The following is a 27,968-nucleotide window of genomic DNA, read 5'->3' as shown; positions in this document are numbered from 1 at the left end:
TTCTGTTGCTGTAGTTAGTCTGTGTCAAGGTTTGATATGTTGTGCATTCATTGATGCTCATCAGTATACCACCGGTTACTGTAACCTTCCTATCAGACATGGTCAGTTTTATTTTAGGTTTATTTTTATTAATTTTCCAATTAATATTTGATCTTTGATTTGAGTCTTATCCCCATTCCATTTAATATCGTTTGAGTTTTAAAATGAAAAAAAAAAAACAAAAAAAAAAACCCCTAAATCTGTAAAGTTTTAATTATATTTGCTGATACTTTGAAAACAAAGAGTCTCAATATGGTAAATACTATGCAAGCATTTCAGCACTACAACACATTATCCCTCAAACCACACAATTTGATTTAATTACCATACTTTATTTACTTCAAAAGAACCCAGCATAAAACCTCCATTACATGGCATAAACACTACATGATGTCCTATTCATTACAGTAGATTTCTAGTGATTCAGGGGCAGGTTCACGTGCCTTAAAATTATCGTGTAATCTGTTACATTATATAATTTCATCTTGTTTTCCATAGCAGTTTTTAAAGAGTGCTTCTGCATATTAGCAAAGGACAAACATTTCCAGCAGATCTCAGTCTTTCAGTACAGTGATTATGTCAATAGTCCAACTACATCTCATTCCCACAGTGCAAATAATGACATTAGAATACGAGGAGTGGCATTTTACACCTTGTTATAGTGCAGCTCTGAGACAATAATACCAAAATGCACTATATGGCAGTATATACATGTCACTTACAGGGTTAGCTTTAACATCCCCTTTCACAGTTAGCATTTTCTTGAACACGGATTCTTGGGTGAAATGGAGAAAACAGGATACATCAGAGAATACAGGAATAAATACATCTTTTTAATGCATGATAATTTATACTGGTATGTATAGCAGTTCTCTTATAATGTATGCAGATAGCTTTCAATGTTGTTTGGTATATGTTCCGTTAATGTAGCTGCGTGGTTAATCTCCTCCCACAAATCAAACACTACCAGAAATTAATTTGCATGTTCTGTGTGGCGCGATTAACAGTTTTAATGGTGCATAACACAATCCCATTTCAGTTGCGTGGCGTTATAATTAGGACATTTTGGGGCCCAAAGGAAAGAACACATGAAAGAGTAGAAGCCCAACACCCTAATGTGCCCACCCAGGTGTCTTATGGAGCTGTAGAACTGTAGAGTCTAGGTTGGCTCATGTGATCATCCTAGGTGCTCATCTGACTGTGCGTGATCATTTCAAGTTTCAGAAATATCACCAGCTGATTAGGTTGTGAGTGGGTTGTCTTACTTGTTCTAGCTTTCACATTTGTTGGAAGCTGTCAGGTTTTGGAGTGGGGACCTGTGACAGCTGCTGTCACTTGCGTCTGTGGTGTGTCAGTCAGCGTGCATTGTCAGTGTTGTGGTGTTGAGGTGATGCAGAGGAGGAGAGATTCTGTCACTGGCTTGATCTGCTACCTCATTGCTTCATCCAGTTCTCTCACTTGCCATCCTCATGTCATTGTATAAGCATGTCTATCCTCCCTCACTCAACTGTAGACTATAGGGGTACATCCTCCGTCTCTCACTCCCTCTGCTGAGTGCAGTAGCGGATCCAGGACTATAGAGGCAGTCTGATGTGCATGGCAGAACTATTAGGCCGTGCAGCCAAAATATAGATGCCACTCTCCCTCAGAAAGTCTGCCCAGGTCACTGGCCTGTGTAAAAAAAAAAAGAAAGTTTAGTTAAAAAAAAACAAAAAAAAAAAAACAACAACAACTAATGTTTGATTGTTGAACAAATTAAATTAATCGCGTTTGCTGATAGTGTTGCAGTTTTTTTTGTTTTTTTTTTTTATTTCTATACAGAAAGAGTCAGCAGTTGTACATCTTTGTAACTGCAAATTAATGCCATGAAATAATACACCACACCACAATAGGAGTCATCCTGGCACCTCACTATAGTGGCCATAAGATCTATAGTTTTTGATCAGTCCTACTGTATGTACTTTACTTTGTATGACCATGAACTGCACAGTAGTATTTTCTCAATGCTGCTATGCCCAGCTGATAATGGTCCTTTCAAGACATTTTTTCCTGGGACATTTTTGCCTTTATTTGATAGAACAGTGGAGATTTTTCAGACAGGAAGGTGGGAAGAGTGCATGGGGACACCAAGGGGTCCAGGGTTGGAGCTGAACTGAGGCCCCTGCCTCAGTTCAGGGCCTTGTGGCATATGGTCACACACTCAAGTGTCCTTAAATAATTGCAACTTGATAGATGTAATGATGGAAAAAATCACAGGTTAGTTTGGGAATTTTAAATTTAATGCATTCTTACACATTATGTTTTTGCAAAAAAAAAATATAAAAATGACGTTATTGCTGTATTTAATATAAAACCAGTTAGACCTCTAAGAAACTTCCACTATTTTGTATTCATCCCAAAACACTGCCTGCCTGAACGGCTTGCAAATTGGCTGCAATTATTTAAAAAAAAAAAAAAATCAAAAAATGTCAGAGGTCTCAAAAGTCATGATATGGCAAAGAGGATTCACCCCAACTTCTTGGCAACAGCTTAGAAAGTGAATTTGAAGTCATTTGCATTGGAAACAAAGCTTGCAGCAGGAAGTAGGCAGGTCACATCACTGTCCATGCTGCGGCCTTCTGGGCTGAGTTGTTTCACTCAAAATTACTCCTACATTTCTGCCCAAGAAAGATTTTTACCATGAGTACCACACCAGTGTCACAATGGACATGTGTAGGCTGGTGAGAAGCATGAATTAGGTACTGTAAAAATTTTACTGCAGACTTTTAAGGTTTCCTGTAAGAACTTCAGAAATTGGCATCTACTAAAATCTTTTATATACTTTCCAATAACTGATCACTTTGACGCACAGACTGACAAATATTTAAAAAAAAGCAACAAACCTGCTGTCGTCATTCTTGCTCCTTTCACTGCCAGAGCTGGCTGGACTGCTCTCACATATGGGGCCAACATGACTTATACTGTACCAAAGAACAAATGTCAAAAATCAAGTGGCAGTCAATGAACAACAAGACAGCTGCCATTGCCTATCAGAAAAAAAGGAAATAGAAGTTAATTCATCATGTTATGATGAACATGGCAGCACTTATGTTGAAATTGGAACATCCTAGTTTTGCATCATTATTTTAAGTCTTAAGGCTTTAAGCTGAATTTCCATCGACAACTAATATAGATATTATTCCATGATTAACCAATTATCAATCTGTGATAGACTTGTGAACTATACCAGGTATAATGCAGTCTGAATGTATGGAGCTTGGTTACACAGTATCCCTCAATTTGACAAGCTGATGATGAATGATTAGCCATTTATTTGGTCTCCAAAATGTAAGAAATGTGTTTATATGATGAAGAAATGCAAACCATATGTTTTCTTAACTAGCTTATCTAATTTTTTTTTAAAGATGTTTTTCCTCCAGTCAGCAAATCATTTAATGCGGTCCTTTCCAGGCAGTGAGATTTTTTTTACGGCATCAGCTTTTCCATCCAAAATCAGGACGTTCACATGAGATTTTAAAAAAAAAAATAAAAAAAAAAATCTAAGATTCAATACAAGATAGACGTTTAGCAAGTTTTTTGTTTTTGTTTTTTTTTTATAGTGAAGCCATATAAAATATGGTTCTTAAAACATTTCAACTGCCTATTTCATAAGGCTCTCTCCCACAAGTATGAGTCATTTTTTTTAGAAGCTCTTTTGATAAATTCTGATAGCTTCGTGAACAAATTCATTTTACCTTTTACATCATAGCATGTGAATTTTTGCAATCCAAGGGAGCAGAGTTTTCTGATTCATTTACTTTTTAATCAGCACAAATGCGTATGGTTGTACTACATAGGGTTGCCCTAATGGACGCTGTGCTCACCCAACTTTCATGCATGTGCTCTGAAAGACTTAAAGAGAAGCTCTCCTAAGGAGAAGAAAATTATTTCTTTTGATTCCTATAATTAAAGGCCAGACTGAATATTACTCATGTCTCTGTATAACGAGACCTGATCATCTCAGTCTCCTCATTAAACTTCAGAGATTCACGTGTCTTTGGTTGCTTTACATCCAGAAAGAGCCACTTTGGAGTTTCTCCTTCCCTTAGGCTCCTTACGAAGCAAGGGTTAAATTGCACATCAAATCTAAACTGAGGGGTTCTCTGAGAATACTTGACTGAGTAGTGCTCAAGGATGTTGAAGTGAGGGGAAAAAAGACAAGCCATGCAGTGCTGAGTCACACTCACCCACAATTCATAGGAGAGCAGAATCCCATGAGTCTGTGGGGGAATGCCGAATAGGTGAGAGGGATGGAATGGTACAGCATAGATTTGACAGCACAAGATATCAAGTGGTAAACGAGCACATGCAGGCACAGTGACAGTGATGGAAAGTGCATTTATTACAGTACAAATCTGAGGACATTTCAGTACATTTCTGACCTGCAGTCAAGCACTTTTGCATGTGGCAGTTACATCTTTAAAATGAGAAAATGATCTGACACTTATTCGACTGATGCACATACACTGTAAAACAAACAGAAGTAACCCCATCAGAGATGTTTCTTTCATTATTACTCTGATGGGTCAGTCAGTGGTTACACTGTCAATTTTCCTTTCTTTATTCCATCTACTGGGGAAACTAGTTGTGGTCCCTTACAACTTTAACCATAAATAAAGCTACTCGCTGCATTAAGGGGACAAACATCAGCTGTGTAGTTCAGTCAAGAAAAAAAACTGCTTGTCTTGAGGTTATGATTGTGTTTGTCAGAGAGCCTTGTCAGTTTGCACTTTGTAGTGTTACACTAGATTGCATTATGTTGTGAGACATCTAATATTGTGTCTCAACTTTGATGCAGTCTCACATAAAGCCCCGCAAAAGGCAATTTATCCATGTTTATCCATTGTGCCCATGTCAGCGTTAGAAACTTAGGAGTCATACTAACAGTAAAATACTCTGTATTTAACAGTATACATAGAGGAAACATTACCTTGCCTTTGATGTACATGGGGTTGTTTTTCAGTTTAAATATTTTTTGATATTATTGAAATGTGCTGTTTAATAAAAAAGAAACGATGTAGAAAAATATTTTAATTCTAAGGACTCTTGCCATTTCTTTTTCAGTGTTGCAGTGGTGCAAGCAGCTATTGCATTGTGCATCGGTCACTGTGCCAAAATAATTTCTTTGAAGTCCTCAGTTATGTCTTTACTGAGCTAAAGGGAAACTGAACTGAAGAGCTTCTCTGCATCAGGACAGAAATATTACACCCCAGTCCTGTTACAGTCCACAATTGCTGTCATGCATTGTCAGTGGCAACACTGACATTTAGTTTGTGGCTTAACTCATTGTGGGAATGGTTATCAGAAGAAACCACAGTGGATATTTTGACCCTGCACAAATTTGGGGCTTTTACTCCAAGCAGATTTTCTACGGTGGCCAAAGAAAACGTCACATAAATGCTCATCTTAACCCAAACACTTAACGGGGACAGTTGTTCAAACCTGTGTCAGTTTTTACTGTAAGAATAATATTTGTACATTGGTGACTTATTTGATAATCAATATTCTCCTCATTATCTTGGAAACAAAGCATGATGAGATGCAAATTGTGTAATCAGCAAATGTTGCAGTAGGAAGAGTACTGAATGTCTGCATTAACTGACATTTCTCCTTCATTTCGGATGTTATCATAATCTTTGCCGATTTGCATTTAATAAAAAAAATATTGACAGCAAGTCAATTATGGAGAAGTTCCATTGTTATAACTAATTATCTTTATGCAAATGTACATGATGAACACTACTGTGTAACGAGAAAAGCTTTCCTATAGTGTTGATGTCTTGGCAGTTTGGATTAGCTCCTTCAGAGTTTTGCATTTAGAAAAAAAAAAAAAAAAAAAAAAAAAAAAAAAAAAAAAAAAAAATCCAGTCAGGTAAATACAACCCCAGTTCCAAAATGTTGGAATTTTCTGTAAAATAGAAAAACAGATTACAATGTTCAAACTGAGAAAATTTTGGATTTTAGGAAAAGATCATTTTGAATTTAATCTCACAGACATCTTAAAAGTGACTGCTAGCCACACTCTTAACGGGTGTACTTTGTCTTACTGAAATATGCCAAGGCCTTCCCTGCAAAAGTTGTTATCTAGATGGGAGCATGTTGCTCTTAAACATGTACCGGTATATACCTTTCTGGACTGATGGTCCTTTTCTGAGGCGCAAGATGTCAATCTTTATAGGCACTGATGAATCAGAGATGCAGGCTTTTGAACAGTGCTGACAGCAAGCCAGATGGTCCTTTATCTCTAGTTGAGAGGACGTGGTATCCATGTTTTCCAAAAATAATTTCATATTTCAATTCACCAAACCAATGAACACTTTCACTTTAAATGAGTTTTATCCCAGAGAAGATGCGACCGTTCTGGATCATGTTTAAATGTTGTGTCTTTGCATCACAGAGCTTAAACCTGCATTTGTGGCACACTGAATCAATCACATCATTCCTGAGCCCAGTGATCCAGTGATTTCCATGACACAATCAAGGCTGTTTATTAACGTAGTGCCATCTGAGGCTTAATAATCAATGGTATCCAATATTAATTTCAGCATCCCAAAGATTTATCAGTTTGCTCGGAAGCTCCTGATTATATTATATTGATGATTTATTCAAAGTTGTAACCATGACATAACCATTTATATTGAGGAACAGCATTTAATGCTATTGGCTATAACAGTTCTGTCAGAGTGAGGAAATAAAAGAAAATTAAGTTGACTGACAGCTAAACAAAAACTCAATCCTGTGGAGCTGAGGTGAGCTGCATAATCAGGTGATAAGTCTTTGAGTCCAACGTCACAAAGTACTCCTTACACCAACACGTTTTCATCCCAGGGTGTCAAATATTGCCATTCCGTCTGACGTAACTGGGATCACAGATATACGCACAAGCTGTGCTTTGGCATCTGTGCCTTGGTGGATCAGCGGTGGCAATACAGTATGCCAAGACCTAACAGTCTACATAAAGAGGTAGGAAGGGTGGCAATGACAGTGGTATAAGTCACAGGCTGGGAAGCTTGTGTCCTGTTCACGTCCTTTGTATTCCATACTTCATTATACCAACTTTGTATTCAGTTGTGGGCTAGTTTTATTTCAAGCTCTTTTTACAACTTCAACTTGCTGCTTGATTAAAACCTCCCACCATTAACCCTGCATTTTCACATGATCCAAGGCATAGCGCCAGCATTGTGCTCTTCTCCCAGCACAATGCTTTAACAACTAAATACCCATAATTCAATTATTTTTCAAAGCCATTTTGTAAGATTGATCTTTGCAATTAAAATTCTATATCAAAACTAATTAGGACAATTTAAATTGAAGTTACACATCTCAAGGTTAATCTCATGCATTAACATAAATAATGAAATATATTGTAAGATGGGAAAGAGTATGGCATTTAAAGAGAACTAATCAGTCGGTGTAGTTTAATTCAAAATGCTGCCATATTGTGTGTTTGGATAAAAGATTGTTGCAGCAGCATTCTTAAGACAGACTTAAGGAGACTTAGGAGAGAGTTCATATAGTCTGACTTTATGGCGTTACTAGAGGTGGGTGTCACATTCATGTTCTCTTGTTTCTATTCCCTCAGTGCCCAGACCTTTTATGCCTCTGCCATCTGCAGTTTGCATACAAATGACTCCCTAAACTCCTTCCAATTATCCCTGTAAGTGGCATGTGGTCTACTCACCTCACATTGCAGGACTGCGAGTCTTTCTTGAGCTTGTCGAACCAAGACTGCTGAGCTTGGCGGCATTCAGCTCGTGTGATTACACCATCTTTATCCAGATCCAGACCCTGAAACACTGACCTTGCAGTGTCTCTCTCCTTGGCAGTTAACAGACGCACCAATGAGTTCTATAAAAAATAAAATCCAACAAGTGTAAGAATAAATCACTAAAAGGTAAATGCTAAACAGCTATAATTCAGTAAAATTGACACTTTAGAGCTGATCTTAGACATTCTTGGTCATTTCCTGTGACACTGACTGTCTGACATATTCTGCCAACATTGCTTCATCCCGTACTGCCCCAAAGTCTCAGACAAACTTCAAATTTAACCTCTCAAACCACAATCTGTATACAAAGGTCCATTGTATACAGACTTCACATGCAAATACCTGTTTATAGAAATTAGTCAAGCCAAAAAACAAACAAAAAGAAAACTTCTTGTCAAGGAACAATAAAATGAATAGTTCAGCTGTTGGATGCAAGCCAGATTTTTGGGCATTTTTTGACTCAGTTTTTAAATTCAGACTGAAAAATGAGATCATTTCATCAACAACTACAATGATTATTGCTTACACACTCCCTTAGTCTGTAAAATTTAATTAAATTTATGTATGCATTTTCTCTATATGACAAGGAATAGAGTATTTTGAAAGTTTTTGGAGGTATAATTAAAGTGTTCTACAACAAAACTCATCGGGGCTATGTAGGCCTTGGCTGAGTGTAAACCCAAACAAGAGCCATGGTAGTGGAAGAAGACAGTTCACGGTCGAGTTTAAAAATGTGGTGCTGATTTATCCCAGTTATCTTGTTTCCTTAATTCACAACTATACCTCAGTGCGAAACTTCTTTAACACTGCCAGAGACTCAAAATAGAGAAAGTCCGACCACTCGATGTGTCCCTTCTTCTCAGGATCCAGCGCGGCAAACTGGGCCAAGACTTCCTCTTCCTGCTCGTCAGTCAGATCCTTTTCAAACTGCTGCTTGGATACAAAGTGACGGTACTGAAGCAGCTCATCTGACACCAGGCACGACTCTATAGCAGCAGGGAACAATTCATCACACAGGTCCTAATTAGTCACCTGGCAGTCTTCAAGATACATTATCTTATGGTGAGTCGTTTTCAACAAAATGAAAAGCATCCTCCCACTGACTGCCAGTCCAGCAAAGTCACAGCATACTACACATTTCAAAGTAGACTGGGTGGAGGGCAAATGCACTTTCTCAAGGAAATAATGTTGTGGGCAGTAAACGTCTGAGGTGACCACAGACCAGACAGGTGCTCAAGATTTCATCTGGGATCTCTTTGCTTTTAATCACCAAGCATTCCGGACATGTACAACCAGTGGCAAATATGGGTCTTATGGTGATTTGTGTCCCATCATCTTGAGAATATAATAGGTTTTCATTGAGGATGTTAATTTTTTTTTTATATAATCAGATCTGCAAACTTTGCACCAACCAACACTGCTGTCCCTTACAGTATATCAACAAAAGGTTAAGTATTAAAGTTCTTGCATAGACAGCATTACTACCATCTACCAAAACATCTTTAGCCTGTATTCAGTAGCTCACCAGGGATGATCTTGCATTGCTTGAAGGTCTCCATGAGGCTGTACATCTCTTCTTCTGTTAGAAGTAGATTGAGATTGTCCTGCAGGAAGAGATGTGTGGGAAGAATAGAGTATTACTCTTAATAAACTGATGCTCATGCAGTCTCTTTTACAGTCAATCGGCATGCTGGCACTCTTGATAAGAGAATATGCTTAAATTGGTCCTTGGAAAGTCTTTACAGGAGGTGAGATGAGGCCAGAGTAGTACGCTTTGTAACATGATGCTCAGACCATTTCTTTTATCGCAAGTGGCACATTACTTGATGGATGAACATAGTATGCTTAAACTAGTCCTTGCAATTAGCTACATGCGTGCAGCTTTGAATAATGAATCCATTTCAGTGTTTCCTGGGTAATTCATGTAATGGGCCTTTTATGTCACTCTCCATAATGGCATAATTAAAAGAAATAAAAGAATGTTTTCAAGATGTTAGGTTCACAATGACTTATTTCATAAATTTTCATATAACGATGTTAGCACTGTCCAGGTGTCAACAAAAAGCAATTTGGGTTTAACAGGAGAAAAGACAGTTATGCACTTTGTTTAAATTAACAGATTTCCTGATACACACAGTATTAAAATAGGAGATTGTTAAATAATAATTGGCCAGAGTAAACCAGAGCTGGAAAGACAAATGTAACCAAAGATGTGAGATGGTTATTTTATTCCCCAACTTGTTTGAATATCAGCAAAAAAGATGCTGATATCTAAATTTCTACATTATTTATCACATAAGTGACGTGATCAAACTTTAGTCTCCTTGGGAATATTGAGGTAAGCCAATTCTAGTTTGTTTACATGGTCCTTGATCACCCTTACAATCTGTCAGGGCTTCACAAAAGGCACATTATGAAATCCAAATGAAATTCACAACCGCCCACACTTAGGAAAAAAGATGAAAAAAATACCCTTAAGCTTGGCAAATTGAAGCAAATGGTATATGTAATAAGGGCAAGTGAATAAAGCACAGATATGTCAGCCAAGTGTGATTAAAGTATGAGTTACTGTATAGCAAGTGTGTTGAGTGTTTCAGTGTCAGTATCAGTCTAACACTCCTGCCAGTATCTGCATTTCCCCAAATATAAACAGATGGGATGGTTAGTGTAAGAACAATGTATTCTAATATAAAAATAAGGTGAGTGCACTGCGCTGTAAAGAAAAAACCCCAGCCTCCCCACCCCACCTGCTGACAGTGACATCACTGCCACAAAGGGCACTGGTGGTTGGCCAACATGGGCACAACATCTTAATTTTGCTCTTCCTTTTCAATTTATAATCAAGATGAAAGTAACTATCATCTTACCACCTTACTGTCTGTATTTCAAGATCAAATGTATCATCCTTTCCACTCATTGGGGTGCTTGAGCAGGCTCAAACACCCTCATGAGCTAGAAATGGATAAGCAGTTAAGCACAGGGATGAAGGGAAGTATGGACTGTAATAAATGTAATTTCATATTTACTATAGAAATTGTGGCTCTATAAATATCTAAGAGCTGAAAGTGGGTGGTTCCACTTAAACAGTTAATCCCACTGACAAAATTAGTCACTCAAAAGATCCTCCATTCATTGGACCAATTCATTCAAAAGTGAACTATGCACATCTGGTCTTGTTGGTCATTCCAGTCTGGGACACTTCGTCCTGCTTAAACTTGTGGCACTGGCTATTCAATTTTAACAGGCCTAATACTACAAAGTGTCTGAGCTGAGTGAGAGCTATGGCCAGACAGTGCAGTAAAGCTCCACATTGTAAAAAACCCTTGTGCTTCCTTAACAATGTTTTGTACTTTTCTTCCAGTGTGGATTTGTGTCCAATTGTATGTGCTATACACTTGTCAATGCAGATATATTTCAACAAATGACAGCCAATTCTGAATCAATATTGTATAAAAATCAGTTTCATTAGTCATCCGTCTCCTCTAAAGCACAGAAAATCAGATATCGGGGCTGAAATGCAAATTGCACTCTGTGCAAATCGTCTCCACCGAGTGCCTCCACTTCAATCCAGCACAAAGACTGTGTGTGAAGTTAAATGCCATGTTTGTCTTTGGAGATTAGCAAAAACTGCTAATCCAAATTTTATTAAACTTTGTGGAAAAAGGAAGATATTAATGTGTGTACTGTTCTAGGCAAGCTCCTGCTGTAAGATTTTCCCTGATGTTAGGTGTCAGAAACAATCATAATTTTGAGGGTGGTGTAAGTTTCTCCAAATTTAATTTCATTCACCAACTTCTGCAGGTAAGAAAAAGCCAAAGAGATGCTTCACTTATTGTATCGATATAGCTTACCGATATATGTACTCTGGGGTTGCTGCACCTTAATAAGCTTGTAATTAAACACTTCCCTGCAAGACTTCATACATCTTCATATCTATTTATTTGCATGCATCTGTCATTTAAGGAGTCAATTAAAAATCAACAGGGGGACAAAACAAATTGTGCTTTAATCATTAAAACTGTGTCCTTTGTCTTCAAGACATTTTTGTGCATCTGTAAGCCATTATGTGCATCAAGCATTACCTTTAGTAACACCAGCTGTCTGCTGAGCAATAAAACTGCCCATCAGGTACAGATGCCTTTTATGATATTGCGTCTACATTTGTCATCCAATTTAATGTGCAGAGGAAATTTAAAATAGATGTAAGGGTTTATGCAACATCTACTGGCAGCATCTGGGGGAAAAAAAAAAAAAAAAAAAAAAAAAAAAAAAAAATGCTCTCTAGGAGACAAAAGGCCTCCAGGGAACAAGGTTTAAAAATAACACTTTCTAATCTTATGCTGGCAGATTGCATAAATAGCTATCTGAGACTGTCCTGTTCAAAAAATAAAATTATAGCGCTGGTGATGCGTTATTGCAGACAGCTTTAAATAATCAGCAAGCCCTCTACCCAAGAAGTTATAAATATTCTCACTGTCATAAACAGTATTTCTGTAACCAAAGACTCTGATCACCATGTGATCTGAAAGGTTTACTTGTAATGCAGTCACTTTATGAGGTAGTAAGAGTATAAGAATTATTACCACATGCCTAGCTATTTGAAGAAAGGAAGAGGTGCCAGGAGGTGGGAAAATACAATACAGCAAATACAATAAACTGCAGTTTGCCATGTCTTGGATAAATGATCACTTATACTGGCATCTCATCAAGATCAGGAGTCAAAAAAAAAAAAAAAAAAAACATTGCTCTAGAATCAGAATTGCTCTATAGAGCTTTTCCCTACTACATGCAACTTGCAAAAGGGTGAATTCATGAGAAATTATGAATAATCAATTTTTGAATAATGAATAAAGTTACTGCTTTTGTTCCACATGCATAAATGAATGCAACTAACGCTTTAGGGGAAAAAACATGGATCCTGTAGGTGACCCCGTGTAACAGCACTAATTTGTTGAATTGCTGGAAAATTATGGACCATACAGACCTAGTTGCAAGCATCAGAGTGCTATAAAGAGGGGTCAGTTGTATGTACAGACCAATCCTTCTGAGCAACTGAAACTAAGCCACTATTGCAGTCGTCTACTTTGAAGACTGTAAATCCACTTTCAAGGGAACTCAGTCCATCTGCCAGCAGCAGCCTGTAGTGCCTGTGTGAAATTAAATGTCAGATATGACAGAAGGGTGTGTGTGTGTGTGTGTGTGTGTGTGTGTGTGTGTGTGTGTGTGTGTGTGTGTGTGTGTGTGTGTGTGTGTGTGTGTGTGTGTGTGGGGGGGGGGGGGGGGGGGGGGATTTGAAGCATCTGACTGATACACTAACAAAATAACTGGTTTCTTTGGCTAGGAGGACTAGAATTTACAATTTAAATAAAACATTGCTCCTGCCCCCTCACTGAATTGTCTCCTTCCGCCCTCATTCCTCACACACTGAAGAAGCCAGCCAGAGAACGAACCTTTCAGCGTCCTCTCGCAGATTGTGTGAAAACATCCCTCTTGCACAACTTTGGCAAGTGATTTTGCTTCTCTGGGCTATGGCGCCCTTACTCTGCTGTGAAGGGTCCTCCAGCAAAAGCGCTCTTCAGTTGTTTATGCTTGAATTAAAACAGATTGCATTATGCCTCTCACGGGGTCATCAGAGAGTCGTAGGCTTTGGCACTGGCACTGAATTTCTGATGAGAAACTGCAGTTTGTTTTATTGTTTGAATTACAGAAAAATCTGCCAAAACGTTGCCTCAGTTTATATGAAATCTAGCTTTAATAATCTAGACATAAAATGGAGACTTGCAATTTGTGAATATAATAAGAGCTTCTAACTATTGCCCGCCACAAAGTGGGCTCAAATCCATCTCCATCATCTTCTATGTAATGATCTAAATGATATTGCCGATTTTAGCCTATGCTCTCCACATGCCTTCACACAAAAGTCATATTGTGGAATATTCCATATGCAATCTAACCACATGTAGAAAACCAGAACCTACCACAAGACTGATTTTAACATGGCAAAAGCCACCATTTCAACAACAACAACAACAACTTGTATATCTGACATGAATTAACAAGCAGGAATTGAAAGCTGAAGGCAGCAACAGTTGTTGTCAACAGCTTTAATGACAACTGGCAAATTTACTCAGCTGTACTTAATTAATTCCACTAAGTCACAGTCTGTGACACTTAAAGGAAACAGAGGCATCATTAACTGTATTAGTTCCACCTGAGCTTTTCCAGACGTGACAAATCATATTTGCTGTCAGAATGATACCTCAAGCAGCTACAGTGAAAACCAGTCAATGTGTTGTCACACCAGTAGTGTGACATTTCAATTGATTAAGCAGTTTGCATTTGTTGCTATAACTTGCTCATTGTGTTACTAGATTATGCCATTATCAAATTTAACAAATTAATGTTCCACTTTACCAATATATGTCCAAGCTCCTTTTTGGAGTTTGGTCTGTGCAAGGGCACCAGAGATGTTGGGTTACTTGGCGATTCTAAATTGGTTGCAAGTGTGAATGTGAGCATGAATGACTCTCCAATAGGCAGCTTCTCCAGGCTCCACCCTCTCACCCAATGACTGCGACAGGCTTCAGGTCCTCCTCGATCCCAAACTAGACAAGCAGCTAAGTAGATGAATGGATAGGAGTTCGGATTCTTCTGACATTTCAGAATGGCAAATAAGAACTGTGGTTGGCCTTTAGTGTTTATTACATAAATATTTTAATACTAAACTAGTTAAGCTTGTAATTATGTTGCAAACATGACAAAAATAGCTGCATTTGTAAGCACTGAATGTTTTAGTGCAGTTGGTCAAGAATTCGGATTTTGAACATGGTCACATATGCTTGCAATAATGTTGAATAAAAAGTTAGTTAAATTTGTTTTAGATTCATACAAGCATTTGTATTTTAGAAAACTGTCATCCACTACATGATGGTGGCAACGAGCCCCGACTTACACAATAGTAGCAGCTCCAGCCAGTAACCGTGTGGGCTGTATCTCTCATCTCCTGCAAAGCTTCAGCACGCAGGTAGCCCAGCTCTCTCAGGCAGCCATCGTGAAATACCCGAGTGCAGATCCTGCAAGGGTACAGGTCGTCAGCAGTCCACACCTCGCACACGTCACACATCTCATCGCTTCGTGGCTGCAGGAGAAAGATTGCATCAGTGACAGCTTTTTTTTTTTTTTTTTTAAGTTTTGCATGCTTCACAGAAATGTAGTTCCCCCCCCCCCGCCATTTAGAAAAAAACAATCTGGTCACTGCAATTGTGTTAACATGTAGTTTCTAAACTTCCTGAGGATTGCTTTATCTCCCATCAACCAAACCGCTATGTAACAGGTTACCGAGAAGAAATTAAGCATCAGTCCATCAGTGGTAGGAGTGTGGTGGAAGTGGTATTATATAATGTAGTTTGTGTCGCGTACAGCACTTAACTGTCCATCTCAGGCTCAAATAAGGACATCACTACCTATGACGCTGTCTAATGTGTTCAGTGTCAGTTTTTATCCAACCTCCCTGTAAAGTCAGCCAGGCTGCACTCTGCTGTCAAGCCAAGGAAAATGACTGCTGAATGCTTGGCTGCTTTAAACACAAAGACATTGCAAGTTTTCTTAGTACTTTTACACATCTATAAAAATGCTGCCAGGGCCATAGACAAATCCCTCTTGTCATATTGCTCAGTAAGAGTTTCTCTTATATGGTGAACCTCATCTGACCTGATGACTCTTCAGCAAGCCCCTCTATAAAATAGCAACTTCTAAGAATGACGTAACACTCCAAACATGCTCAATATGGTACTTCAGCCAAAAAGTAAACATATCACTTGTCTGGGAGATAAACATATTTGCAATCAGCCACCATTAAAAAGACCCTCATCTAGCAGAAGCAGTAGCCTGGCAAAAATTGACACATAATTAACTGACTTGGTCTAACATGAGTTTTTAAGGTCTTTTTAGGTCTATAAATATTTTAAGAATTACATTTTGTAATGTTGCCATTTCATACCACTACAGTGGATTTTAAAATCAGACATTTTTTTTTTTTTTTTAATGTTTTGGGTTCCTGCAACTGGTCCGTCGGGTTATTGTCTCCCCAGAAACACTTCCCTTGTGCTTTTGGAAATCTGTTTTTTCCCCCATTTCTGTTTTCCTATTTCCGTTGTGTTTTGTGTGCTTTTGCAGCGTTTTTCTTATTGCTGATGTTTTCTTAAGTTGCAGTCCGTTTGGCCTCTCAGGGCCATCGTAAATTTTAGTTTTAAGTGCAAACGTGCTGTTTAAGTCAATGGAATTTAGCAAAAATGTCAAATTAAACTATGTCACTATCCAGTTGCACTGAAATGTTCTGATCAGTTTTGCAGCATTTTGCTCAATCTGAAATCTGAGTGTATACACTTCAGAATTCAGGTTTCCTGCTACCATCACCAGTCGCATCATCAATAAACACTAGCAACCATACTCTACACCAAGGGTGTCCAACTCCAGGCCTCAAGGGCCATCCTCCTGCAGGTTTTAGATATCACTCTGAATCAACACACCTCAATCAAATGATCTCTTCATTACCAGGCCTCTGGAGAACTTCAAGACATGTTGAGGTAATTTAGACATTTAAGTCAGCTGTGTTGGATCAAGGACACATCTAAAACCTGTAGGACACAGACCCTTGAGGCCTGGAGTTGGGCAAAGAGCTGGCATAGAGCAGGGGTGCCCAAGCCATGTTTGGAGCTTTCCCTCTTCTTTTCCATGCTTCTCTTCCCATCATTCTTGTACAAATTAACCTTTGTTTTATTTGTCTAATCTTGTAAGCCCTGTACCTACATTCATGAAAGAGTAGACTGTCTATGTGCTGGAGACTGCTAGATGTTGTAAAGTCTCTTAACCTGAGAGAATTGGAGATTTTCACACTTGAGTCAACATCTGTGGTTCTCTAAGCCTTTTGATATTGCAGAGCTAGTCAGTGCACTCCTATTTAAGAGCGTGCCAGCTGAATTAGGTAAAGTTTTTAATTTCACTGGTATACTGAAAAAATAAACCAAATGCAAGTTCAACTCTTGGAATAAATTCCTAAATTTTCACCTGCTTAATTTTCCATGGAACAAGAACTGGCCTCACCTGGACATGCAGCTGCTTGACACTGAATTGTCCCTTTAGATTTGAGTATATGTATATGCAAAGTTTTCCTTACTAAATAGAAGTTCTACTCTTTAAAATAAAGCTAAAAAGAGTGTTACATAATGAGTCAGTGTCCGAGTATTTATGACCCTCGTGTATCAGTCTTCTAACATTCCAATAGACATATCTATTACTATTGCAAGATAAATGTTTAGTGCGGGATTGTAAGTACAGTAAGTTACCAAGCCATGTTTATTCATTCTAAATAGAAAACCTGATGGGGTCAGTGCTCTTGTGAACTACATGGTCTGTTAGTCAGTGTCACCCTGAATATGGCCACCTCTCAGAGCCAGCCAAAGCAGCCCGCCTACAGGATGCTCACTGTGAAGAGCCCTCACACACACACCACAATACATCACAGCCTGTGTAGCTATTAAAGGCCCAACAGAAAACAACTTCAAACTCATACTTTCTCACCTTCAACAAGGATGTTTAGATAAAGCTAAGAAATCTCTTTACGGATTGTCTGTGCTGTTCAATCATGATGCCTAATGTGAGGGAAGAAAACAGGTCACCAGATATAATAACCTGCTGCTGCCATAGAGATTATTTAACATTTTGTAGTCATCCGTTTAATCCCACAACTGTGAGCCATCTCATTTGATTTTTTTATGCATTTATTTTTTAATATATGACAAAGACTAGCTGCTGCTACTACTACTGACTTTTGTTATTTAATACCTCCTCTTTCTTATACAGGTCCACTTCTATAGGCTGGTCATCATCAGGTTCCCTTTTGGGTCGCACAAAAGCAGGCGGTGTGAGCTGATGAGTCTTGTCAAGATCTTCCGGCTCTACTCCCTTCCCATCCCGTAACCTCGACCAAGCCTCCTGGTTGACTTTACACTCGTCTCTTGTTGGCGCTGAGGCCTGCTGGGAAGTTGATGGACTTGCGCTATTGTCATTCTCCTCTTGCACTGCGTCCTCTGTATTTTTCTCATCAGGATTGGTCTTGGCATGCCCTTCACCTTCCTCCACTTGCCCTTCTGCCGGTTTCACTGTGGCAGCACGATCTTTAAGGCCCGCCTGGAAGGCAGAGACGACGGCAGTACATTTCTGCACCTTCTCCACCTGCTGCTTCTTTGACATGAGCACTCCCATTGCTGTAGAAAGATGAAAACAGAAGGAATAAAATGAGGAACTGTTACAAAAGAATTCTCCCCCCCCCCCCCCAAAACTGACTTGTATGTGACAAGTGATTGATAGCACCAGCTACAAGCCCACAGATGGCATCAAATTTCACTTCATATTTTGCTAAAAATCAACCCATGGAAATATTTGCTCTCTGCACATCAGATCTTGCCGTTACTGAATGTCTTTAGTTTTTCCTGTTAGCACAGAAGAGCTCCATCTCTCCAAATCTAATTCTATCAGCAGCAATTTCCCTGAACTCCTCTCCTTATTACTAATAAACCCTGACCATCTGCTCTGGTTCCCAGATTTCTATAGCATTCGGTAAGAAAGATTTTAGTCCTTGTGCAGTCTTATTTACATGATTCAGATAAATAGAAAGCTGAAGAAAGCAGATCCCACAATTCACTGGAAAATAAAAATAAAAGCCTTAATCGCATATTTTATAAAGTTTGAGGATCCAAATCGGTCCTTCTGCACCTTGAAATGATGGTACATGTTTGACAATGCACGACGAAATGTATCCACACTGCTTTTACTCACAAGCCATCTAGTTCATATCACTGAAGAAATCTATACATTACAAGTCCTCATATCAAATATGTTCATTAAAAAAAAAAAAAAAGTCAAAAATGACACAAGTTGACACTTTTGAGATGAACATATCTTTGATATGAGGAACTGTAATGTACAGATATAAAAGTAATGCTTTTGCTAAAAGCTATTAGCTAAAAACTTGCCACCTGAGCATGATATGGCCTTCATCCTAAATTTGAGAAAATTAGACAAGTGGAGACAAAACAGAGCATCATCTGGGCACAGGCAGGCTGGTATCATAGGAAAGGTGCTGTCAAAAGGCAGAGGTAAGCAGAATTACACGAGAACTGGACAATCAGTGGTAATGGGCATTATGGATTGAACAATCTAAAAGTTTTTCAGTTCAAATCATCATCATCAACATGTACAGAGGAGGTCGAAAGAAAAAAAAAACAAAAAAAAAAACAACAAAACAAAAAAAAACAAAACATGTCTACATGCATCTGTAAAACATGTTGGGCCAACCAACATTCAATGCTTTGAATGCCTTTTAAGAAGCTTGAAAAACTATTCCTGAACATTAAAGTTGCCTAAGCGAGTTCAGGCTGTGTTTAAGAATAAAGCTGCTCCAACCAAATTTTGACTTTCAAGCTTATTAGAATTGCGTATAATTTTACCTCAAATACTTCATTTCCATGTATGTTTGCACATAAATCAATAAATTGCTTCACTCATTTGTAATTTTCTTATATATAAGGAAATAACCAAAACCTGCTGCCTTCAGCCAGCTGTAGATATCACAGCACTCCTCTTCACCCTGTTCACCAAATAAAATTACTCAAAATAAAATAAGATCAACTTTATTGATCCTAAAGCGGGGGAAAAAAAATAAAAATACTTCACCCCTTGGGCAGGTTTTAAATGAGATTTTGCCCATTATTAAAAGAACTTCAGACTATAGTTTTTTCCTGAAACCCAATATAAAAAAGGTCATGACACAGAGGCTATGATCAACCCCAAATAAAGTGCAACAGCTATGTCTTTTCTGAAAACTGGAAGAAAGCAGTTTTTTCCCCTGCAGTAGAATGAGAAAAATAGCTTCTTTTTTTTAAACTTCGCTTGACTCGTGTTTGTAAGGATTTGCATTTCTGTCTTTGCCCATGTATAGTTTGTTTTTCTCTGTTCTGTTATTCATGTTCATTAATTTGGAGTCTGTTGATTTTTCTTTGTCTTTTCCCGTGCTTTGGTGCCTCTCCCTCAATCTTGGTTAATCCACCACCTGTTACCCAACCTGTTCTCCAGCCTGTCTTCAGACTTTGTCATTTTTTCCCAGTTTTACTTTCTGTTTTGTTGCATTTTTAAGTGAGCATCCCTGCTAGTTCTCTGCAGTAGCTTTTGTTCTCAGCTTTTTCAGAAATAGCAATAAGGCTCCAAAGCTCAACATCCATTCGGACTGACCTCAACATCCCAAAGTTTGATCAAGTCTGAACCATGTTACAACTCCACCATTTCCAGGAAACTTAATACTCAATACTTTCAATTCCTAAACACATTTAGTGAAATCATGAACCGTAAGATGTGGTAGTGTTCAGCAAAATCAGATCGAGATCTCATTTACACTTAAGAGAAGCAACCTTGAATTGCATTATTGTGGGGGGTGGTGGGGGGAGCATTGTGGATTCAAGTTGATTACAAGGTACTTCTGGGACATGTGTTTTTTGCTCTGAAATGCAATCCCATCCAACCATGCTGCGCATACACTAAGTGCTTGTGTGAAATTTAATCACATTTATCGAAAGTGAAATAGGAGTCATTCCCCTCTCTCCCTTCCTAGGCTACAACTCATAGCCTGTCAGGCCTTATGTCGTCAGACTGCTATGGGACCCATGCTTCATAGACTCCAGAAACTACACTCATTTTGCTTGTGCCCATTTCAGCATAACTTCACTATTTCCGCTTCCATGCATTTAAACTATTTAAGGAGGCATAGCAAAATAGGAAACCAATTTAGAATACATTTAAATTAAGTTTTCAAATGTTTATCCCTGTCTGGATTCCTTTCACAAAGAAAAAAAACAAAAAAACAGAAGCACACCCATTTCGTTTTGGATGCCATGCACTAAATAGCAGTGAAAGGTCAATTCATCTGAAGCATAGTATCCCTGCAGAGATTAATTACCTGCGTCCCTTCAGAACAATAGTGTTTATTTAGCATATACTATATAAGCTCACTGGGAAAATGCCAAAAATCATGCACAACTTAAAATATTTCCCACTGGGATAATGCCAAAAATCATGTGTAATTTTCAATCTCAGCATGCTTACGAAAATCTAAAATAAATGGAGTTGGTGCTCAGGAGTACTAAAAGTAAAAAATTTGCAGGCAATCAGGAAATTGTTCACTGCTGCTTAGAAAACCTCATTTTATTAGACATGTGAGTTTTATGTCTACTGACTCCCAAGTTCAGTGGGAGATTTTGGGACACATTGATTGTCTTCCTCAAGGACAAGCACTTCATTTAGAAGAGCCGTCTTTCTAGTAACAGTGCCCTCCTCCTGCCCAATAAATGACCGAAGCATGCTGAGAATACACAATCATTAAAATACTCTGCTGGCATGCAGAATACCGAATAGCCAGCACCATAACTGCAGGGATAACAATAAGCTCAGTGGGCTGTCTTTTACTACAGATGGGGTTAGACTAAAAAAAAGTTCTGCATTCAGTTCTTTTAAATGGTTGTAGTTGAGATTTTTTTGCCACATTTGCCAACATTTTTCTTAACTGCTTATCTCTCCAATATGGCACTTATGCTAGACTCCATCCTTGCTGTCCAGGATTAGGGAAACAATTACATCAAACTGAAATAATTTACAATAAATACAGTTGTCAACGTACTGAAAAATATCACTGAAGAAACAAGACTGAAGGTGGTGGTTGTTGCTGACAGAACATCTGATGTGGTGGCACATTTAAACAATTGATGATGAATTGGAAGACTCAATGAAGGGATGATTAGGTGGATGGATAGATGGATGATTTGGGGTTTTTTTCTATACATAAAAATAATGACAATTACAAATAAAGCTCAAACCAAATTACAATACTACATGACTATCCATCCACCATTTTGGAATTTGCCTTTCCATTGCAGAAGGCAACAATACAAGGACTTAGTATAACATAAATACACATTCAACTGATGAACTATCCATTTACATTGTATGGCAATCAGGTAATTAAAGGTTTAAGCAGAGTCTACTTAACTTACGAGGTCCTATGTTCGCACTCTGGTAGACAGGCAGTAAAAAGCCTAGCAGGCCAAAAGGGTGGAGTTATATAGACTCCTGGGTGTGTCCAACTGATTGATTGGTACAGGATATGATGTATGCTGGGTGTGGCAAAGAATTTAAAACTTATTATTTTAACAATCACATCAAACACCAGTTTGAACTTACATTTATATCTGTTATATGAACAAAATACACATGAGCATATATTAGTCTGTTTTCTATCCAAGTATTTTAGACAGTTTAAAAAAGTCTCCAACAGGAAGATACTAAACACTTGTTCCCATGTGCTAGCACTGTGCAAATGTTGAATATTCATTCTCCATTTGGCTATGACTGAGAGGATACAACAGCATGATGCACTTGAAACAGTATCAGTCAAACTTCAAAAGTCGGAAAATAATTAAGATAGTGGAAAAAAAATATGCCCTGTTTGATTTATAATGCATGTCATGATTTATTCATTATGTCTGTTTCAGTTTTGCTTTTTTTGGATACACCTACTTTTCCACCTTAGAAAACCCTTTTAGCATTTCTATCATAGTTGTGGGTTTTTTTGTTTTGTTTTTTGTCTGTTTGTTTGTTTGTTTGTTTGTTTGTTTGTTTTTAAGAGAGGCTGATGGAAATGCATCTCTTATTGGCAGGCACACAGTTTGTGAATTGCCTGTGTTCGTTTTGAGGTAAAGATACCATTTTGAAATGCACACAAGTAACAGATAAAGTGTTATACTCAACCTTTTCTCCTCGTCTCCTCATCTTAAAACGACAAAAACAGAGAGAGCAGACTTAATCTGAAGGAAATCTACCAAGGGGTGGTTAGATTTGAATTAAGGAAACTTACAGTCTTTAAATTGTTACAGTTTACCTCAAAATTGAAAAAAGAAATATCAGACAAAGACACAAAGAAGAAAGCTGTAATACAATAGCTTAGATATGTTTTGAACAGCCTGACTGCATCAAAGTCATAAAGAACACACATAATGGAGGAGAAGTGGTGATCATAACAGAGGAAGGCACCATGACTATTATGGGGACTTAATTATCCACTGAAGTGACCTTTCCACTCAGGCTCAGAGCGGTTCTGGCATCAGCATTAGGCAGTGACAGCTTTTAGATGCTAGAGATGCCTGCAAAGACCATGCTTACAAGCCGCTGGAGAAAAAAAAAGTTTAATAGCTTTTGCATGCTTGAGGACAAGGCTTAAAATAACCACACCATGACTGATACATTGGTTAAATGCTGCTACCACAGCTGGATCCTCAACTACTCTGCAGTGCAGATAACAGGCCATGTCACTTTTAATGGCATAATCAACAGAAAACAAATTGTTTTGTAATGGCCAGCAAAGTGAATAGGCTTCATAAACAGAAGTGGCGTGGGGGGTGGGGCAGGGGTGGTGGTGGTGGGGTGGGTATGTAATAATGACAATAAGCTAAATGCTGTTACGAGTCCCAAGGTTTTTTGTGCACTCCATCGAATCAATGCCATCTATAAAGAGCATGCATAATTTCAATATGCTACAATGGCCAAAGTGAAGGTCTATCTATACTTTGAAACAAAAGAGAAAGAAACAGAGGGATTACAACATTGCCAGCCTCATCAATAAACTCCACAACCCAGTCCAGGGTTTAGGAAAGTAATGATAGGTTTCTACACTTGTATGCAAATTATATATTGCCGAAGGGAAGAAGAGGTCAGGTTCTTTGTTTTCAGCATTTGTATTCTCCAAACAATGCTGGAGCTGACGCCACTCCTGATGAGCAAACGCATGTGCAGACAGAAGACCTTGTCATTTTCAGGTTAGCTTATGAATTTTAAAAAGACTGTTTTTCTTCTCCATGTGCAAGTTGATTCTGACACAAATGGGTCAGCGCTTGGCTTTGATACCATAGTGCATTAGATAGAGCTGACTAACCTGTCACTCGCTCACCTTGCAAGTCTAAAAAAAACCCAAAGCGTTTGACCACAAACCTGTCAAACTGATCAGCCCTCTTCGTGCCTGGCTGTCGGTTAGATTTGTGAAGCTCAACACCTGCGTTTGCGTCATACTCAAGAGAGAGATGATCTCTTTTTGGGGGGGGGGGGTGTTCATCTTTGACACCTTGCCTATAAATATCTACATCAAATCATTTTTGAAAGGATCTATGTGAGTCAGACTGTTTTTTTTTTTTCAGGCTACAAGGAAAGTTATAATTTTGTAGTGGCACTGCTGAAAATAAACAAAATGAAGGTAAATTAACCACAAATTGACTTGACCACACATTTGCTTTGCTGTCATTTGTTGTTACTCGACAACACAAAACTGCTTAGATAATCTTGCTGAGCTCCACCAACTTGTTTACAACCTTTTTGCTCACTCAACTGCTTACATTACTTTACCTATTCACTTTTTTTTAATCCCCCTTCAGGTGCCAACTGTATTAAAAAGTGATTCCACTAAGGCTCAGCGGTCACCCACATTCACCCTCTATATTACATCTGATGGCCAATACAAGCAGAAGCGAGCAGGATAAAACTCCCTCAGGCTTGACGATCACTAGACTCCTGCAGGAGCCGCTGCCTCGGCTGCTCTGCTCTCCTTCCTGGACCCTTCTGAATGATTTAAATGCCCCTGGATAAAAAAAGATCTGGACCAAGGGACGTAAAACAGGGCCACTCCTTGGAGCAGAACTTGACATATATGTCTGAGGAAATCTTGTACTGTGTGAGAATATTCTGAAGATAGTGAAGTACATCAGCAGTTTGGTCTTTTTTAGGTCTTATGTGATATATCCTGCCTTTATCCATACAAAAGCCAGATTTAGGGGAGTTTACAGAGAAATGAGCTGTTAATGTGCTTTCCCTGTTTTGTTTATTTTATGTATATTTGAGTCCTAGAAAAATCCACTATGTATTTCTGCTCCCAATTCATGTCGGCAAATGACTATGACTAGTCCTGAAATGATGATTCTCTCAGGAGCATCTTGATTTAATTAAAAATTGATAATTTCAGAGGGAGGTGGCGCCAAAGTGCTCTTGAAATCCTTGTGATTTTATTCTACTCCTCTGAGTGTTTTTTTTTTTTTAGTGTCCACACTTCATTCATTTATTTAACACTCCCACGCCACGTCAGGCAATACATCCTAACTTCTTCTGGAGTATCCACTCACAGCAGCAACACCACACCATTTGTCCGTGATGGTATTGTGTTTATAGAATTTGTGAGATGTTTATTTAAAGCAGAATCCATTTTCTCTTGTAGGCACAGGCCAACATTAAAGTCTGTAATGGTATTAAGTCTTCTGCTATACAAGTGACACCATGTGTAGGTTATTGAGCTCACTGAGCAGCCATTTATTAGACTGAGGAAAAATAGTTTACAGATAAAGATGAAAAAGCACAACTGGTCTTTTTTATTCATTATTCATTAAGTTAATACTGGTCAAGTAAGTTGGACTGTTATATTCTTATCTTCCAAGGAGGTTTGATTAGTTTTATTTTCTAAGAATCCCAAGAAGATGGTGAAAGCTCAGGTCAGGTCAGTGTACTATGTGGCAGTATGGCATGTTCAGCAATTTAGCTGAAGCAACTTCATCTTTAAAGAGTAATCTTTTAAGGGCACTGATTCACATTGGCAGGACATCTAACCGCTTAAGAAGGCTACAAATATAGGATGATTTTGATAAATGGGGGTGGGCGGTATTTGCTAGGATATAATCCACTCACAATAATGGGTGCACTCACCAAATCATATTTGCCCAGTTTAGTATATAAAAGCATTTTTTAAGACAATATCACAACCAGTAATTTATATCAAAGCTTTCAGCTGTTTCGGATGGATTCTTTGGAAGCAGAGAGAGATTACGGCTCCAATGTGAACATATCTTGTTACCTTGTAAGCAGCCAAAGAGTTGTTGTTTTTTTCTTGACTGTTTCATTTGAGGCATGTTGCAAACTTAGAACATTTAGTGTAGCCAGTTCTTTTAAAGAAAATAGCAAAACTGAAGAGAAAGAAAAATGTTGAGGTTCCTCCTCTATTATGCATTTAACCGTCTTCTGAAAGCTCAAAATCAAACAAAATAGACACAATTTCAAACCACATTTGTATGTCTCCTTATTACATGTGTGTGCATTCTCCATCATAAAAGCATTACAAGGATGCTACACTGTATGTGCCATTTCTCTTGTGCTAGGATTCCCTTCCCAAAGCTGTTGGATGTCACTGGTATGTGCTGATTAGAATCCCAACCAGCCCTCCTTTTCATTCCTTGTTTCAGTTGAGGGGGGGCTTAGTTTTTCAATGGAGGCACCACAAAGCATGCCTTTTCGTGGGAATGAATCCGCCTTTAGCTGAAGATCTCACCCACAGACCAGGGAAGCAAAGACCTGGAACTAATTACACTAACGAGTTCACCCAGATCCCTGTTAGAGCTAGTGAGTGGAATCATTAACACTCATCTAAAATACGCAGATGTACATGCACCAGGACATAGAAAGGAACCTAAATCAAATCAAAGAGCTTAAGGTTGGTTTTGTTGCTTTTCCTTGGCCTATCCTGATCCAGTTCTTCATTCCAGAAATTTACCCCTCTGTGTTTAAAAAAAACAAAAAACAAAAAAACAGTTCTCCCTCTGGCTTTTCATTGTCTGTTCTCCCTTCCATCTAAAACATTCTCAAGCTTGTGGCTCTGCAAATGCATATAGGGGTTTGAAATTCAGCTTCTGAACGGCCAAAAAAAAAAAAAAAAAGGAAACAGAGAGGTGTCTGAATGGAGGTGGAATTTAAATCTCAATGCATCCTTACACGGGAGACATCATGTTGGCATTCAGGCTCTGCCAGCCAGAGAGCCTGAGCCAGCCGATGCTCTCAAAGGCTCTGACAATAAGCACAGAACAGGCGGCAGTGAAGCAGCTCAGGCTGCAGAGATCTGCCACAGAACGAGGTGCAGCACTGCCTCCGGGTTAACACCGAAACTGGCTTGTTTGTTTTCGGACGTATGGGTTGTAAACAAAGACTGATGGAGAACTTAATGGACAGCAATGCTTCCCTGAGTGGGACAGTGCTGGGAAAAACAATTGAAGACGGCAAACTACAGTTAAAGAGTGTCTGCTACAGAGAGGGGCATGAGTTCCAGATGACTTAATTGTGCCATTAGTTGCAGAATCTCCCATCATAAAAAACATATTTTACGTGCACCAGCTGTAGTCTAAGAACTTCCCTGCTTTCACCCTCGTTTCCTGCTGATTTTGGTGCACTGTTATGAAATGAGCAGACGGAGCTACCAGGCTTTGCAATGAGAACTCTGTAGTTTGATGCCAACCGCGGCGCGCATCCACACCCATATGAATGCTGACCTAAATATGCTTCCCATGCAAGCATCTGTGTTCGGGGTTCCCCGCAAATTCCACCTTAAGCGAGTTCAGTCACGGCTAAATCTGAATCAAGACTGGCATTCTTTTCCCCGTGCAACATTTTACAAAGTGGTACAGAAAAGCAACGGCTCTTATATACGCGGACTCACCGTAAAGGGTAAAGGCTGCTGTTCACCGTGACTTTCTGGCGACTTTATCCTTCCTGACTCAAGCCTGGCCGTCCAGCATGGCAAGACTTGGCCCGAATGAAGTATGTGAGCCTTTACTCGTTCGTCGGTACCCCCGCAGGGAGACGAATGGCACAGCAGTTTATTATCCCTTGCCCTCACAGTCACACAGAGAAAATTTACAGCTTCTTCCCCTTTTTAGCAGGAATAGAGTCTTCCCAAGACAGCCGCGGACAGCTCCGGTGCTGAAATCTTGTTTCCCTTCTTTTTTTTTTTGTCTTTTCTTTTTTTCACCCACCCTCCTTCCTGAGCTACTCCCTCGGCATCTGAGGAGACACACAGCCTGCTGGCAGTTCAGTTTAGGCAGGATGAGACGTCGGTGCAGACTCACAGACGGCCAGTGGAGTTAAATCAGAAATTTATGACCATCTCGAAGCCCCCCTCCCCTTCCCGGGTGCCCCGACGACTTAGTCCTGATCATTCAGG

General features: G+C 38.9%; 1 protein-coding gene across 9 annotated transcripts; it reads right to left on the bottom strand.

Annotated features, from left to right (window-relative positions):
* Positions 1 to 350: 350 nt before the first annotated feature.
* phf24 (PHD finger protein 24) lies at positions 351 to 27,968 on the bottom strand. 9 transcript variants are annotated; one of them, XM_005470369.4, is made up of 9 exons: positions 27,465 to 27,968; positions 17,690 to 18,111; positions 14,799 to 14,984; positions 9,372 to 9,450; positions 8,630 to 8,832; positions 7,760 to 7,926; positions 4,266 to 4,298; positions 2,922 to 2,999; positions 351 to 1,710 (listed from the first exon to the last, which is right to left on the bottom strand). In XM_005470369.4, exons 2-9 carry the CDS (start codon positions 18,107 to 18,109, stop codon positions 1,614 to 1,616), a joined length of 1,263 nt encoding a protein of 420 aa, XP_005470426.1. In that variant the 5' UTR covers positions 18,110 to 18,111; positions 27,465 to 27,968; the 3' UTR covers positions 351 to 1,613. The 9 variants fall into 9 exon arrangements, with proteins under 9 accessions (XP_005470426.1, XP_005470424.1, XP_005470425.1 ...); XM_005470367.2 differs by lacking the exon at positions 27,465 to 27,968 and adding an exon at positions 21,941 to 22,043; XM_005470368.2 differs by lacking the exon at positions 27,465 to 27,968 and adding an exon at positions 21,946 to 22,039.

The sequence above is a fragment of the Oreochromis niloticus genome, linkage group LG7, assembly GCF_001858045.2.
Source record: "Oreochromis niloticus isolate F11D_XX linkage group LG7, O_niloticus_UMD_NMBU, whole genome shotgun sequence".
Classification (NCBI taxonomy): domain Eukaryota; kingdom Metazoa; phylum Chordata; class Actinopteri; order Cichliformes; family Cichlidae; genus Oreochromis; species Oreochromis niloticus.
The sequence above is the reverse complement of the archived record's forward strand: the minus strand, read 5'-3'. Positions and strand labels throughout refer to the sequence as shown.